General features: G+C 43.4%; 1 protein-coding gene and 1 long non-coding RNA gene across 6 annotated transcripts in view; both read right to left on the bottom strand.

Moving 5' to 3' along the window:
• LOC120500900 (sodium/bile acid cotransporter 7) overlaps nucleotides 1-5,278 on the bottom strand; it is a 48,368-nt gene extending 43,090 nt beyond the window's left edge. For 2 of the 4 annotated variants that reach the window (XR_005627200.1, XM_039706395.1), the window contains exons 1-2: nucleotides 5,025-5,274; nucleotides 1,618-1,700 (exon numbers count right to left, since the gene is read on the bottom strand). Coding sequence is in view for 3 of the 4 variants with exons in the window: in XM_039706395.1 (XP_039562329.1) it covers nucleotides 1,618-1,700; nucleotides 5,025-5,124 (183 nt within the window). In the remaining variant the exon portion in view is untranslated. Of the gene's footprint in view, nucleotides 1-1,617; nucleotides 1,701-5,024 lie in introns of all 4 variants that reach the window. The other 2 variants (XM_039706398.1, XM_039706397.1) reach the window with 2 other exon arrangements.
• Nucleotides 5,279-6,400: 1,122 nt separating this feature from the next.
• LOC120500901 lies at nucleotides 6,401-14,530 on the bottom strand. Of its 2 annotated transcripts, none has more exons than XR_005627201.1 (5): nucleotides 14,401-14,530; nucleotides 10,332-10,504; nucleotides 9,568-9,629; nucleotides 8,364-8,532; nucleotides 6,401-7,076 (listed from the first exon to the last, which is right to left on the bottom strand). It is a non-coding gene; the product is annotated as an uncharacterized LOC120500901 (long non-coding RNA). The 2 variants fall into 2 exon arrangements; XR_005627202.1 differs by having other exon boundaries at nucleotides 6,401-6,937.
• Nucleotides 14,531-16,722: the final 2,192 nt, after the last annotated feature.

Below are 16,722 nucleotides of genomic sequence, written 5' to 3'. Positions count from 1 at the left end.
AGCAAAAACCATATACTTTGCAATCCAATAAAAAAAACATATTGAGTAATAATACCAACTTTAGGTTGTGCCTTAAACAACTAAAATATGCCTCAAAGTATTTTATTTAAAATATGACCTGGCCACCTAACATATGTAAGGATTGTTTTGAACATACACTTTTTAAAGTAATAGCACAAGATACAATGTGAGAAATTATTTTCTTCTTCTGTCTTCTACCTCCACAGCAGAAATTCAGGAAAGGCCTAGCTTCTTCATGAAGCTGGATAACTTCCCCAGCCCTAACTGCTGCTCCCAAAACAATCTGAGATCAGCTACCTGGACATAAACAAGCTCCTGTAAAAGCTTCATTTACATCAATCTATTGCTTTTAATACTATAGATAGAAAAAAGTTATGTAAGTTCAAAGTAAGACACGACACATTGCCCAGAAAACTGTCAGTCACATCACCTTAACTGGAAGAAGTTAGATGTAAACTAGAATGGAGAATCTAATTAAGACTTTGACAATACTACTGATTTCTCACAGCTGCTTTTGGGGGAAAAAAAAAATTATTTTTTTTTTCTCTGCATGTAAAGATTCCTAAGCCTGAAAGAGGAAAACTCCACTCTATTAATACTACTCAGGTTTGTGTTTTGAGTTCTCTTCTCTGTGGAAGAGAGTGCCTCTCCACAGCTTATTTCCATTAAAGTTGAAGAGATGAAAGTTCACTATAACCATGACACAGGTGGAGAGACTTTTTTTGTTGTTGAATGCACAGTGTTCACTCAAATCCCAGTCCACCAAGAGATAACTGGACAAAATTGTGATGATTCTTTCAGGCATTAGTATCATGCAACTTATGAATAGCATCCCCTGTTAGTCCACAGCACAAAGGAATCAGAAGACTAGACTAGCAGAGACGTGCAGGGTTTCATTTCAGCTCTGGCTGCTCCATCTCTTCTTGGCACATAGCCATCATTTCCTTTCTCCATGATTCCTTTACAGGCCCCTTCATCTCTTCTGAGTCCCAGACTGCTCCTCTTTGAATAACAAGTGACACAAAATTTTAAACAAATCTCAGTGCCTGTGATATGCAGCAGAGTGTAGGTAGCTCAAATCCACCTGTCCACAACAAAATCCTATGGGAAAAGATTGCCAAGATTTTTCCCTTGTATATTGACATTATATCTGCACAGGAACCCTTTTGTGCTGATCCTGGCTGCTGCCCTGGCCCTACCAAACAAGGTGCCTTAAGGCCACCAGGTCTTTGCTTCCATCAATCCAGTAGTGAACAGCTGCATCTCACCCTGATTTGGGTTTGGGCCACAACCAGGGTGTAGATCCAGTCTCCAAATTGTGCTCATCACTTCCATTTAGTTAAAGCTGTGCAGAGACAAACCACCCACCCTCTGTGGATGGGTGATATTTATTCACACTATCCCTCTCATCACCTTCATCACCTTGTGAAGCACTTTCTGAAATCAAGGTTATTCCTTAAACATCTAACATTTATCTTCTCTTGCTGGCCATCCTCCCAGTACCACCACCATTCCCATTTCATTCAAATCTGACCAAAAGGAACACAAATTTTTTTTAGAGCATGACAGGAATGAAGAAATGAGAAATTACAGTACCTCAGTTTTTAAGGAGAGTCCACTGTTAAAGAATATAGCTGAAACAGCAATGTAAGTTATGGTAATTTCTGGTTTCAGGGGTCCTAAAAAATACAGACATAGAGAACAAAGTGAACTACAGTCAAAGAGATAATGATATGCATATACTATATCAGAGTAAATGAGAATACTTAAAAATAGCTGGAGAAAGTCTAATCAGTAAAGTCTCTAATAAAAAGAATGGTATTTCTATCAAGTTACAGAAAGCATGCTATTCATTTTTAAATAAGTGTAAACCAGTGAGTATGCAGAGTGAGTTAGATCATCATATAAATTTGATTTCCATAATTAGAGGCCACTGGGAACTCACAGGCAAATCCTGGAAATTTGAAAATGGGGAGCCTTTCACAGTTCTGCCATCAGACTATCCCTACAGCATCAGCAAACTCAAACCATACATTCCAATAAAAACACCAGCTGGTGCCTTCACAGGGCATTGACTTCCCTCACACAGCTACCTCTCACTTCTTTCCCTATAACACACACACCTGTCTGGCTGCCTGCACAGAAGAACCCAAATCACACCTTGCAATGATTTTCTCGGGGCAATACAATTCTGTTATTCCACTCACAACAGAAAATGGTTCAAAATGGTTCATTCAGCCCCACAATAATGCATTTCAGACACTGCTGCAGCGAGAGCAGCAAGGTGATGCAGATGCCTGCACCACCAAGGGTTGTATTGAAGGCTTACATTTGTGTATATTTATATACTTTTTTCAGGGAGATTAAAATATAGTCTTTTCTACCCTCCTATAAAAATGACAAATTCTCTTAATACACTTTGCCTTCAGAGGCCACCAGGCATGAAATGTATGTGCTCATTTTTTCATGAGCATTCAACCACATATTAGGTTAGAAAGAAAATATTAGCAGTCTACTTAGGACCAAGGTAATATCCTCACTCTACAAGTGATTCTAAGTTGTCCTGAGCAAAACTGCAGCAGCAAACAAGCCAGCCTTGACTCAACACTGCAGAAGAGAAGAACCCTTCTGCTCACAGGATGAATGATACATTGATGGTCACACTGGAGTAAGGTCCTTAATCAGAGGGACTTGATTGTACAAGTGAAATTTGCATCTTCAGTCATTTCAACACAAATTCTACTCTCAGAGAGAACTCTGCTGGCAAGACATTAAAACTGTTTGCCAAACACAAAAAAAACCCAAACAAACAAAAGCTACACATATGAAGACTAAGGTAAAAATAAGACAGGAAATGCAAGAGTCACAGTTGCAACAAAGCCCATGACTAGTTGCAAAATTCTGGCACGTTAACTGAATAGATGAGGGGGGAAAAGCCCCAAAAGATTATATAAATATATATACCTCTACAGAAAACTATATTTTACAGACACTATTACCTCTTTTTTCTAATCCTTTAGAAGATTAGAGTCTCTACATACATGCACATACAGCAGAGAGGCAGTGGATTAATTTGGCTAAAACAGGGGTTCTTCCAGGACTCAGTTTTTTTCTGTTTTTTCACTGGGCTACCTGAACTCCTCTTCCCAGGAGAAGCCTCTACCACACACTCGAGGAGCACAGGGAACTCTGGTCACAACAGAAAAATTCTTTTCACAAAGGAACTAAATGGGCTCATTTATCAAATAGGAAAACACAAAAAAATGGCTTGGCTTATGTCACGAAGGTGACAACAACACAAATCTTTGTTATTTATGGCACAATCTTCCACGGCTGTGGATGCTGGACCATCCATACCATTCGCTAAAGCCCTGCAAATTACCGTGCATGGCTTTGTCAGCTGTTAGATGACAAACTGAGGTTTTTTCATGTGTTGATACTTCCCACCCCTCACCTCTTTCTGCTTTTAAAAAGAAATATTTTTCCTCCTCAGAGCACTGAGATCCCATAGTTTCAGAGGAGGGGATACCACTACGGGGAACATGCGCTCGCTACTTTCAATCAATGCTTCCAAGATTTTTCAAGCAAGTTGTCCCGGGAACAATACAGTGTCAAAGCTTGACGTCTCTTTGCAGGAGGATAATTGAACGAAGTGCTCCATCATAGTGCTTCCATGCAGGAAGTGAGCCGAGGAACAATTACCTCCTATTCCAGTTAAAAGGACCTCCCACACGGCTGCTAACAATTAGCACGGCACTGAAAGCAGAAAGGGACAAAACACCTGATACTATCAATTTCAAGTGGTCTCTAAGGTCTGCAGAAAACACAGCACGGATCCTGCAGGAAGCTCCACGTGGGCTCTGTTCACCCGTGCAGGGCAGCACACCGATGTCAGAGGGATCCTTGCACAGCAGGAATTTGCCTGCCCTGAACTCCCTGAAGTACTGGAGCCGTAGTTCCACAGCGTGTGTTCAGAGCCATACTTTTTAAAATCACTTTCTTTTTTTCCCAGAACCTAAGAGGTGGGAAAAGTTTGGCTCCTCAGTGAGAAGCTGTCTATGCTCACACTTCAGCTCTGTTAAGAAGAAAAAAAACAACTTTTAAAAAAACCCTGTGCCTATAAAAGCACAGATAGATTCTATCTCCTCTCGCGTAACATGGAACTGCTAGAAGAATTCTATTGAAATATTCTACATCCCTTTTCTCAAGCCATTAGAGAACAGCTAGGAAGAAGAAATAGAACATTTAATTTGCTCTTGAAATCTGCGAACGTCTGGAGCTGAAGTTCCAAAGGAAAGCGACCAGGAACCAACTGCAGCGTTTATACGTAAAGATACATTGTTTATGTTTAAATAACAGTGGCTATTTCATCAGCCCTTGTTCCGGGAAACATACAAGCCCTCCCAGCTCTGCAGGGATAGATCTGCTTTGCCCCGGGTACGCATTTTTTACACCACCACTTTCCACAGGATCAGTTTCCCTATTTCCCCCCATCTTCCATGAAAAAGAAAGAGGGAGCAACAACGAGACAAAAAATAAAAATAAAAAAAAAAAATCCCAAGCTTTAAAACACAAATGTTCTACTACAAAGCGAAAGGAAAGGTCTGGCCGAGACGCAGCACCTGAGAGTTTACCACAACGCTGCTTCAGCCGGGGAAGCTCCCGGACGGCAGAAATCCATACCCTGAGCTGCGGGACTCCATGCCCACAGCTCTGAAGTTGTCACTTAGTTGAACAGGAGCACGTTCGGAGCCAGTCACCGCTTGGCTCCCATCGCTCCTATTCCCAAAAGAGCAGGACGCTCCTCCAGCCCCCGGTACAGCGCCGAGCACAGACACGGGAACCCACGCGGGAGCATTCCCCGGGTTCCTGAGGAGCCGTGGCTGGAAGCAGGGAAGCAGAGGAGCCGAGCGAGGGCAGGGACCCCTCAGGGGCGGGACGGGCGCGGGGCAGCGCGGCCGCCGGGAGTTGCCCGAGTCCCGGGGCTCAGCGCCCGCACTCACCGCCTTTGACGCCGACGCCGGGCTCCAGCCGCGCCACAGCGATGACCAGCACGATGCCGAGGATGAACCACTCCTTCCGCAGCCGCTCCAGCAGCCCCATGGCGCTGCCCGGCGCGGCTCCGCCCGGCGCGGCTCGGCCCGCTCCGGCCGGGCTCGGTCCGGTTCCGCTCGGCTGCTCGGGGCCGCTGCGGGCGCGGGGCGGGGCGCGGCCCCACCGCCCGCCGGCAGGGCCAGCCGGATCCGCTGACGGCGAAGGGCTCACCCACCGCCGCCATCGCTACCACGCACCTCCGAATAGGCGCGCAGCCCCGCGCTGCCGCCCGCGCGGCTACGAGCAGCCGGGGCCCCCCGCAGGCTCCGACCGCCCCCGCCCCGCATTCCCTGCTGAGGCGGACACCGCGGGTGGCGGTGGCGGGAACGGGACAGCTCCGTGGCTGCCGCCGCCGGGCGGGTCGGGGAGAGCGCGGGCACGGTCCCGGCGGGGCCGGGCAGCGGGGCGGGTGTGCGCGCTGCTTTGGTGCATTACAGCGCCCGCGTGACGGCCGGCGCTTGACGCGGCAGCGGCGCTCCCCGCAGCCGCGGGAGCCGGGAGCGCCGGGAGGGCGGCGGCCGCCGCCGCCTCACGTAGCTGTTAGCGGTGTGCCCTCACGGCCGCCCGTCCCGGCGCCGCGCCGCCAGGCACACGTGGATCGGGATCGCCTGGGAGTTCCCACCGAGCGCCTGCCTTTCTGGGCAGAGCCAAAGGCACCTGCTCAGCCCCTGTCGCGACATGGCGACAGCATCGCCCGAGCCGGGCCAGCCACTTCCCAGCGGCGGGCGGTTCCCTGGCTTACCTCTGTGCTAGAACCACTTCCATTAAAACTGTATCCTAGAACCCCATCCTGCTGCTCCAGCCGCGCTTTCCATTCCCGCTTCCCCGCTGGATCCATCATCCTGCCCGGCCACGGGCACCAGCTGCGAATCCATGAGCAGGGAGCTGGGAAAGCAGGAATGCTGTGTCTTCCAGCGGCTCCCGCCGGCGCTGCCCCGTCCCGCCGGGCTCTCCCTCTCTGCTGCGCCATTCCCGAACACTTCGGGCAAGTTTCGTCCTGCACAGTCTCTGCCGATGTATTGGAGCTTCAAGGAACAGCCCTGCCGGGGCTGTCTGCTACCGAGGAAGGAAATGTTCATAGCTGAAAGCTCAGCTGATCTCCAGGATGTGCGTAGCCCTGCGTGTCCTGGGAGCTTCGCTGCTGTAAACAGGGATACATCAGAGCCGAAGTGTTTGCATGTGGGAGGGAACGTGCCTTCTCCCACCCGCGAGCGGATCCAAACTGTGAGGTTTAGCGGGATTGTTAACATCTCACCGCTTTGCTGAAGTTTGCTGGAATCCCTGCTCCCTTCTCAGGGGGGAGAGACGGATTGCAAAACCTTGCAGTGCTTGCCCTGTGCAACCCACTGCGGGTTGGCTGTTTGGGGAGAAAATAAATGCATAATGTGTTCATCTAAAGCAAGCTGTGATTATAACAAGTGTAGGATTTGATTACTTGGAGGATTTGATTGCTGAGCAGGAGAGATAAATCAGATGAAGATGTACAGTCAATGTTTATCATATAAATTATACTAAATCTCTCTGTGGGTACTCACTCACAGGTGGCCCTAGTTCCAGGACATCTGCACCGTTCATGGATCATGTACATCTTTCCCTGTGTGGCTCTGAAAGCCACATACCAGCAAGGGCACAGGCCCTCTGACCTGAACACAGCAGGAGACCAGGCAGATGTCCATGGCTTCCCTGGCAGTTTTCTTGTGAATTTCTACATAGTCCTGGAGCTCCTAAGAGAGATGGGAAGGAGACTTTTCACCCTGTTCCTAGTGGTTCCAGCCAGGCTGATGAGTTGCAGGATGCAGAGGCCTCACATGCACTAGCAGGGCTAGAAGGCAGGAGCAGATCCAGCATAATTCAGGAAAAAACATAATAATAAATAATCTCTTTAGGTGAAAAGTTATGGACTCAGAAGCAGCTGAATTTCATAGTGAATGAAAATGCTGCAGTATCAATTCCTGCAGAAGCTGCAGAGGGATGCAAAGAAGGGGCAGGTAAATCAGTCTTGCTCAGTCTGGCTATAAAAATTCAATCATGCAATAAAGACAGCAGCTTCACCCTGCTTTTGCATCATACTTTTTTCACAGTAGTAATTCTGCCCCTCACTCTTTGCAGGTGGATACTAATACTACATTTCTAATATTGTTTAGTGTTCAAGTTAATTCCAGTTAATTTTGCCAACAAGTTTCAGACATTTGCTCATAGCAGATCCAATTGGCAAAGGTTAGAAACCTCAGGTTCAGTCCTAGGCTCTAGAAGGTGCTTCTCAATTTCCCCTCCAAAGGGTCACTTCCTGTGAACTTCCCAAGCTTGTTTCTCCTTCTCTAAAGAAGGATGAGATAGCTCACTGGGTATTACATTTAGAACAATTAAGAAAATATATACTAAAAACCACAAACAAGCAAGAAAAGCCCCCAAAATCAAATGGTTTGATTAGATATGCCAGAACTTCTCTCTACACTCAAAATAAAAAAAATATAAGCTTTAAAGAGGCTCTGTTGCTTTGAGTGGATGCTTTGCCTTTAATTTTCTTCCAAGAGATCTGAAGTTTGTAATAAATAACTTTTGCCATCTGAGTTACAAAATACCCAGTTCATGAGGCTCTCTGCTTCTGTAATATTTAAAATTATATGTAGGTATTCTAAGCTGTGTGTTGAAGGACTTGTACAAAGACATTTTAGCTGTTTTTTGGGGGTTTTTTGTTTGTTTTTTTTAAAGCTGTCCTGGTATGACTGTGGTAAGCATATACGCCTCTCAGATTAAATAGATGAAACTGTTCCTGCTTTTAAACAAGAGGGAGCTCTGTAAGCCCTGCCATGTCCCACCCAAGTGGAGCAGAAGGGAAGAAAACACTAAATGTGAATTTTATAATTGGCAGGACACTCACACATCCTAAACCTGTCTGCAAGGCAGCATCACTGTTGCTATCAGGGAATTTATCATCCATATGGAGGCATTTGGTCCCTATTAGAGAGGGACAATCCAATGTCTGTCCTGTCACCCAAAACTGCCTCCTGCAACACTTCACATTCCTCCTCATGTTCCTGTACAGATAATACTTATATTCTAATAAACACCCTGACTCAAACAGATCTGAAATGGTCTGGTATGTGTGTGCTTATTCTCTGTTACATTGTGCAAAAACATTTTGGGGTACATTTAGCTGTGGCTTAGACATAGTACAGGAACAAGAATTTAGCTTCTCTCTGATTTCACATGACCAAATTTTCATCTTTGTTCAACTGCAAACATACCTCGGGGCTTCCAGATGCTTTCCTGCCTCCAAAGGCTCTTGTGCTTCCTTCTGCATAATACAAAAGCTCTGTGACATGTGTAGCTACGTGGCACCAGGTCTTTGTTTCTCACAGGTAGCCTGCTGAAACCAACAGGGCTGTTCTTCTGAGCAGGGACTGGATCTCATGTCTGCAAAGATACAGGAGTGGGCTGGACATTTCTGGGCTTCACATTTTGAACAACCACTCTTGTGTGATTTGAGCCCATTCCCTTTGTGTGCCCAGCCTCTGATCTGCACCACATACCTCGCTGCCTGATAACTGCACAGTAATTTCATTGAATCTGCAAGGATTTTCATGCCCCTGAGTAGCAGATGTCATCTGATTATGCGTTTAGACAGGAGAGATTTTAATATAAAGGAGAGGGGATCACCAGATAAAGGGAGCTTAAATGAGAGGAAGAGATAGTATTAAATAATTTAGCTTGAAAAGAACAAAGATATTCAGAATGAACAAGATAAAGAGAGGTGTTAATTATAAATAGGCAAGTTGAGGAGAAAAAGTGGAAATATATGGGAGGCGGTTTACAACACATTTATACTTCTCACAAGCACTTAGTGGCATGATCTCAGATTTTCTCAGAGAAAATGGAAGAGATTGCTGTACTGATCCCAGTAGCTGGATTTCCTCGTGGAAGAGGAAATTTCAAAGTCTTTATTGTGCCTTGGCCTAGGTGCTTATACTGCTTCAGGCATCTGCACGGGATCTTTTGTTCTTGTTAGTGAATATTATTGAATACCTTTAATCGCTTAGGTATTGCCAGCTGCAGGACTTACTACCTTTAGCATAATGCAGTAGCAGGAATTATGTACAAGTTCAATCTAGAATAGTACTCAATGGGACTTAACTTTTATTTAGAAAAGCACATTTACATATGTGTGTTTATGAGATGATTAAAGGTTTTGTGAATCTTTGGGTTTATTCTAATGCTATGATCTTTTTTTTTTCCCGGGGACAAAGTAAATGCAGAATACTTTTTATGTTTTTAATTTGTAATAAAAAGTCCTCTTACATATTTAGTTATTCAACAAATAAGTGATTTTTCTTTTACTTAAGAGCTCAGTGTGAAATTTTCATGAGATAATTTCAGGCATTAGGAAGAAAATTTAAAAGACAACAAGTGGGGGTTTTGCTGATCCCTTTCCTAGGACTTGCTTGTTCTTACCAGAAACAGAACCTGGTTTACTGATGCTCCACTCATTCTATTCTCTTGACTTACTTCTCCACCTAGACTGCCAAGAGACCATATAAATTTAGAGAAATTTTCATGTTTAGCACTTTTTCACAGAAATACAGTTTCCCAGTAGACAGCAAAGCTATAATGTATTCAGAAGGCTGCATTAAAAAAAATTAAAAAGGAAAATAAAAGCTATTGGCATAATAAAGCTGTTACTCTTGATTCAAATTATGGGCTTCTTCAACTGCAATTCAAAAGCAGGAGACAAAAACTAACAAAAAAAAAAAACCAAAACAAAACAAAAAAAAACACAAAAAAAAAACTGTGAAAAGCTGTATATATTTAATCCAGACAAAAATGAAAGCAAGAACAGGAAATAGCTTCCCTGGATAATTTCACAATGAACAACGGCATTTAACCTATTAAATAAAAGACTTCAGAGATAAGGAGAAAAAGATATGAAGGTATCCCCCTGTTATGCTTACAAAAATGACCTTCTAATATTATTATAATCATACCAAAATACCTACAGCATGAGGATTTTCACTACAAAAGCTTGCTGCATTTTTACACGGGAGAAGCAGGGGATTTATTCCTGGGTGTGGATGCACAGATGTGCAGGTGCAAAAGTTTTATGTTGTTTTAATACTTTTAAGATAATTAACCACTCATAATGGGAAGAGTGTGTAAATTATAGAAAGCAGAAAGAGGAGAGCAGTCACCCCAGCCCCTCTAGTGCTGAAATCAGGAACCTGTCACAAAGGTTGAGTTTGGAAGGAGCAGCCATCAGAGAAATCATCTGCCAGAAGTTTCTAGGAGGTTTGTCTTAAGGTTGATGAAAGCTGGCTTTGAGGAGCTTCAGCTCAATCTTCTGGAATGTCCAGAAGGAAGGTCAGCCCATGCTGCAAATTTTTCATTCTCTTACCTGGAAAGAAGGTGGAGCCTTATTTCTCATGCATCTGTCCCATTTGATTTTAATATTACTAAAGAGTTTGAAGATTCAAAGAAACAGGGCCAATTCACCAGCTTCCCTGAGGGAGAATGCCAGAGAAGGCTTTACACTTGCTGAGATTTGTCACTTTGACTTCCTCTCAACATTGGCACCTGTTGTTACACCTCTTGGACCTCTGCAGGTCATTGCTGTGTCTGGCCAGGACCCAGCACTCCATCAGTCTGGAGAAAAGCAAAGTACATTCCACAGGAAAGTTACAGCCACCAAACTGGACAGTGCCATCATTTACCTCCACTGAAGTAAACTCCACACTGTTTGCAAATATATTCATTTGATCCCAGCCTATCTGGCCTTGATTTTAAATGGACTAGGAAGTGATGTCACAGGAACACTGAGTGCTTCCAAATGCTGCATGTCTCAGTCCTGAAATGTCCTGGAATATTCCCACACATCCTTTCCTAGAGAGGAAATAATGCACATCTCTTTCCTAGAGATGTGCATGAGAGCACATTAATAGATGGGGTCTGATATGTCTGGTGTTGATCAGGTTCACATTTAAGTGAAAAAAATGTCAAATGATAAAGCAGATGCAGAAGAAAAAAAAACGTGGAGCCAGGAAGGGAGATAAGCTATGGGGAAATACGTTAAATAATTAGGAAAAGTATAACCAGAGAGGAAGAAATCCTTTAAAATCTATTTAATAACAATTGAGATATTATATCTGTCAATACATAAAAAATGAGGTTGCTGACAACTCTTCATCCCACAGTCTGCAGCATTAATAAGTTATGAAGTATTAAAAAAAACTGGGACACTTTGTGCCTAAAACAGTATCACACGAGGACAAGGAAATAAAGCTGAACTAAAACAAAAGACATGATTGTGTTTTGCTGGCAAATAATGACATAAATGAAAAACAAAACCATGGAAACAAACACAACCCCTCCAACCATCAAATAGAGGGAAACATGACTGCCACAGTTCTTTGGCAGTTAATCAGATACAAACCATGAAGTCAGCACTATCTGACAAAAGTTTTGGATGCATTTGCTATTCCAGAAGTGTTCAGCCCAGACTGCTTATTTAAACAACGAGAAGGAGGTGGAAGGGGAGCAGAGGACTAATGTGACACTGAGATAGGAGCTTTGGGATCCAAACTATCCCAAGGTAAACAGCACCTGAAGGGAAAGCCATTTTTATCCAAGCCTCCTGCCCTGCTGCTCTCCTTCCACTGTGAATTCATTTCCCTTACTGCTGCCTCACTAACCACGAGACAAGACTTTTACTCCTCTGTCACACCCAGAGCTCAAATATCCCCCACTGGCTTTTTTTTTGGCCAGCAAACACAGCTGCTAAACCCTCTCTCATGTTCAGCATCTGCCCCACACCTGCACCAGGACATCACTGAATAGGTCTACTCCTGGAAAAGAAAAGAATTATTCTTTTGTCAAACTGGAATATTCCTACAACATAAACAGGGCCTGACAAAGATTTCCAAGCAGCACTGCCTGACATCTATCCAGCTTGTGCCACACAAGCCATGCTTGGGCAATTCTGTACTGTTCATTTCACAGGTCTCATCCAATCTCCCCCATTCCCTTCCGTGTAAGTGGCTTTAATGCCACACCCTTGAGCTGCAGTGAGGGAAGGAACCAATTTATCTTTTTAGGAGGTACAAGTCAGTCAGCAAGTGCAGTAGGGAAGTTCGAGTAGAGATGGGGAGGGATCATCTGGTTGGGTTTTTTTCAGCAGAACCTAAAGAGGCTGTATGAGGCCTTATATTTCCTTTAGAAGATGTGCATTAAGCAGAGCTCTACCCTGATCCCTTTAGGAAGTGGGAGAGTTATGATGGTGCCTTTTCCCTGAGAGCATTTCTAAGCTTTCCTCATAGGAAGCTTTCCTTGTGGTGCATTCTTAAGTAGATCAAATGTAAAGGAAAATCCCAATTCAGAATTAATTGGCATACATTTTTTCAGGAGCTGGAGGGATTTTGAATTTCTTCCTTCTAGATGAACTTACAACACTCCTGCATTTGATGTTGTACCTGTCTGTGGAAGGAGGCAATCACAAGACCTGCAGCAAGGCACAGCACCCTGATTTTACCTCTCCACCCTGTTACTCAGAGGCTGCCCAGTGTGGTGCCCTTAGCCCACATTTAACTCCAGCTCATTCTTGAAGTCTTTGCTTCTGTAGGTGCTGTTCTCACTCTGGAGACAGTGGCATAGAAAGAAAGCCATGTTGGAATTAACCATTTCCAGCAACCCTGCACAGCCAGAATCAGCAGCTGCTTGGTGGGGGAATAAGACTTCTTTTTTAAAGTGGTCCAGAGTAATAGGCAGCTTAAAATTTCTTGGTACCTTTAGCTCCAGGATTATCCACACTGTGTGCTTGCCTTCTGTTATTTTGTGAAACAAAGCAGAGATGTTTCTACCATGACAGACCACTGTCCCCTTGAGTCATGCTCCTGCTCTGGGAAAATGGCCTTCCTCTTAGCTTGCCCAAGCCACTGGCACATCCAGTACTGCCTAAGCAGCAGCACTCTCCATCCAGACAGGAATTCCCTGTTCACCTCCCGTCCAGCAGCTCTCTGGGTGCACAGCAAGCTCCATCTGAGTCACACAGCAATAATCATTGCTTATATACAAGATCCCTTGTGTACTGGATATTAATGTCTGGCTGGTAATTTAATGGCACCTCTAGGCATAAACAAAAGTTTATTAAAACAGTAAGTAAAATGTTCCCGAAGACTGGCCTGCATTTTTAATTTTCTATTCAGCATGCCAAAGTACAGAGCCAGCCTTCTTATGCAAGAGGAAAGCTAGAGAGTTAACACCAAGACTCTTTGCTCAAGTCAGACATAGCACAGTCTGAAGCAATAGGATGCTTCATTTATTCTCACGAGCCCTTTTTTTCTGGTCCTCTTTAGCAATGACAGCCATGCAGAAATTTGAATTATTAGGAAATGCATGCAACTGCAGAAAGCAGCAGCATATTGATTACTACTCATTTTACTTGTCACTTCTCAGCTAGGAAGCCACTCAGCAGCTAAAACCTTAAATCCCTCAGTAGTCAGCAGTGCCCACCATAGTTCAGACTGAGGCATGCTCTGAACCTTGGGCACATAAAAGTAACACCATTCCTCCCCCATGCTTTTCATTCTCCAGATGCTTTTTTTACAAATTATTTAGTGCTCTAAACCCACCAGGTTTCTTTTCTCATAATCTAATTTCTTGAGCTCAGTAAAATGTGTATGTGCTTGCTAATACTTATGTTATTAGACATTTACAGTGGGCAAGTAGGTACACACTTTTAGACAACATTTAAGCAGAAACTTGAGCTGATTTTTGCATTTTAGATTAAAGTTATGGAGACATTAAAAATTCCAGTAAAAAATATTTCCATTGAGAAAATTCACAGTGGAGATGCTGGAGTGAGCAGCTGTGCTTTTAGCAAGCCTCCTTTCAAATCACAACCACACTTCCAGACTGCAGTGACATTCCCCTCCACTCCTCCTCTGTCATTTAGTGTACACTAAGGACCAGAAGGAATTTCTCAGCTCCCAGGGTACACCACCACCTCTCTCCACAGTGAAACACAACCCCAAGGTGCTCAACTGGCCTTTTGGTTTCCGCAGAAAGACAACAGGAGCATTCAGACTGAACAGAAGGTGCAAACACATGCTCTAAGAGGTCCCAGCAATGTGAGCATCCAGACACTGGACTTTGGGAGCTTGGAAAAAACACAGCTGTTCCCAGCTCTTTGCTTGGACCCCCAAAACTTTTGTCATAAGAATGTTTTGTCACCTAGAATGAACTAGAACTTTTGTCATAACCTAGAATGTTTATCTACTTGCCACCCTCCACAGCTACCTGAAAGGAGGTTGTAGTCAGGTGGGGGACACTCATCTCCCAGGTGACAAGATGAAATGGCCTCAGGTTGTGTCAGGGAAGGCTGGGATTGGATATTAGGAAATATTTCTTCACCAAAGCTGTTGCCAAGAACTGGAACAGGCTGTCCATGGAAGTGGTGGAGTCACCATCCCTAAAGGTGCATAAAAGACATGTAGAAGAGGCACTTTAAAGTATGGTTTAGTGGTGGGCTTGGCAGGGGAACAGTTGGGCTGGATGATCTTAGAGGTCTTTTCCAACCCAAATGATTCTGCAATCAAGGAACTCAACCAGCTGAGAAATCACAAACAGCACCAGCAAGAATTAGCAAGGAGGGGAAAGATGATTATTACCATGGAAAAAAAATGCCCAGAATAAATCCTTTAATGCCTACACAGAATAAAAACTTATTCTGTAAAAAGAATTAATTGTGTGTCAACTGCTTTTTTAATGCACCACTCTTCAGCTTCTTAATTTTCAGAACATGCTTTCCTTATATTTAAGAGACAATCTAATATAAACAGATTTGTTATTGACCTGTTAGCCTTAACCTGCAGAGTCTGGTGTTATTTATAGCAACATGATTTTAGCTTTTAAGAAAAAACACAGACCCTTGTTCAAGATTAGATATTAAAGCTCTGAGCATTCATCAGTAAGCACAGGACTCCAAGACTTGCGCAGAAATCCCAGGGGGTTTTTTGTCTATCAATATTTTGTGGCACTGCTCACATTAGAAAAAGCAAAAGATAAGGGTCAAGCAACAATGCCAGTGTAAGTGTGATGTGCACTTTGTGGTATTTCTCATTTCCAGTTACAGCATCAGGGCTGATATGTTATCTGTCATTAAAGGCTGCCACAAAATATTCAGACATAATGGACTAGATATGCAAACAAGAGCTTGCATGGTCTGGCCCAGAACTTAAAATTAGGCAAATTAACACTGCCTTCACAGCCTTCAGACTCCGCCTGGCAGCAAGTCCCTGAAATCCTCACGGAGGTCAAGAGGTCTTCCACATGGGATGGCAATTCTTATTCAAACCATTCCCTCATATAGACATTCATTGTAAGTCTCTCTTTTCTTCTAGAGAGGAGTGTTTAGGATCTTCAGTATTAAAGGCAAGAATTCGTTCCCATTTTAGCATTTTTAAATCTCCACAGTTGTTATTCAATCCATTCTTAATATCGTGCTGTCTATGCAAGGTCCACCTTTTATCTCCCCTGCAGAACAGCTGTGAAGACACAAGAACTGAAATTTTAGCCCCAGTTCAACAGAGCAGTCACACACATATTTCAGGTGCTGCAGCTGGTGCAGAGGCTGATTTACTTAAATGCTCTGCTGAGTTAGAGACCTGTGACCTTATATCATATGCAACTTTAAACTGAGCTAATGGCAGTTGTAGATATATGCACTGACATAAACCACTGGCTTTTTCATTCCAGGAACTGAAGGGAAAAAGGAAAACGTTGGTCAGAGTCTGGAAGTTTTGCATATTCATACTTCTCACAGTTGTTAAGTGTTTGAAAATTCAGGTAATGAGCATACAATACTCAGGCTGCCTTTGTATTGCTTGGGGGTTTGCCATTCCTGTAATATCTCTACAGAAACCCTTCTATCAAGACAGGGTTTTTTTGCCCTCAAATTGAATTAGCACTTGTACATTGAAGTTTTCAACATCACCCATAAGATTTTTCAACTTGTCAAAAGAATCTGCATGGTCTCTAACCATGAATAAAAATGATTTCAGATATCATCTTTATTTCCAGTTTTATTTCCTGGGATTAATCTAATTGATTGTGCTGGTGGCTTGCTGAACACCTGCTGAAATAAACAGGCTATTTGTCTTTCTATGTAAACATATGGGTACCTGGTTTAATTAAAGTTCATACCAGTGTTGAGGAGAAAAATATGCAACAATAACAAAAAAAACCCCTGTTTTCCAACCTGACACCATACACCTGAAATTGCAAGAACTCTCTTCATTTTCCTCCTGATGATTGTAATAAATCTTTTATCATATGGACAAAAAATAAAGTCCAGTAGACCACATATAACCTCATTTTTAAAAATATATATCTATATGCTCACACAAGGCATGCATGGTTTTCTCCTCTACAAATAGGAATAACCCCATAAACCTTTACTTCAACATAATTCTCATTTTTTGCTTAGAAGACCTAACCTTGTTTTCCATCTTTGATTACAATCCCATTAACCCTTTTCATGGCTTCATAACAGACCAGGGTCTACACCAAAAACTGTAGATAAAGTTCAGTGAAATGCAAATAGTTCTGGGCAGCACCCAG

The sequence above is a fragment of the Passer montanus genome, unplaced genomic scaffold (assembly GCF_014805655.1).
Source record: "Passer montanus isolate IOZ18808 unplaced genomic scaffold, ASM1480565v1 scaffold191, whole genome shotgun sequence".
Taxonomy (NCBI): domain Eukaryota; kingdom Metazoa; phylum Chordata; class Aves; order Passeriformes; family Passeridae; genus Passer; species Passer montanus.
This window is presented reverse-complemented; position numbering and strand designations above follow the sequence as displayed.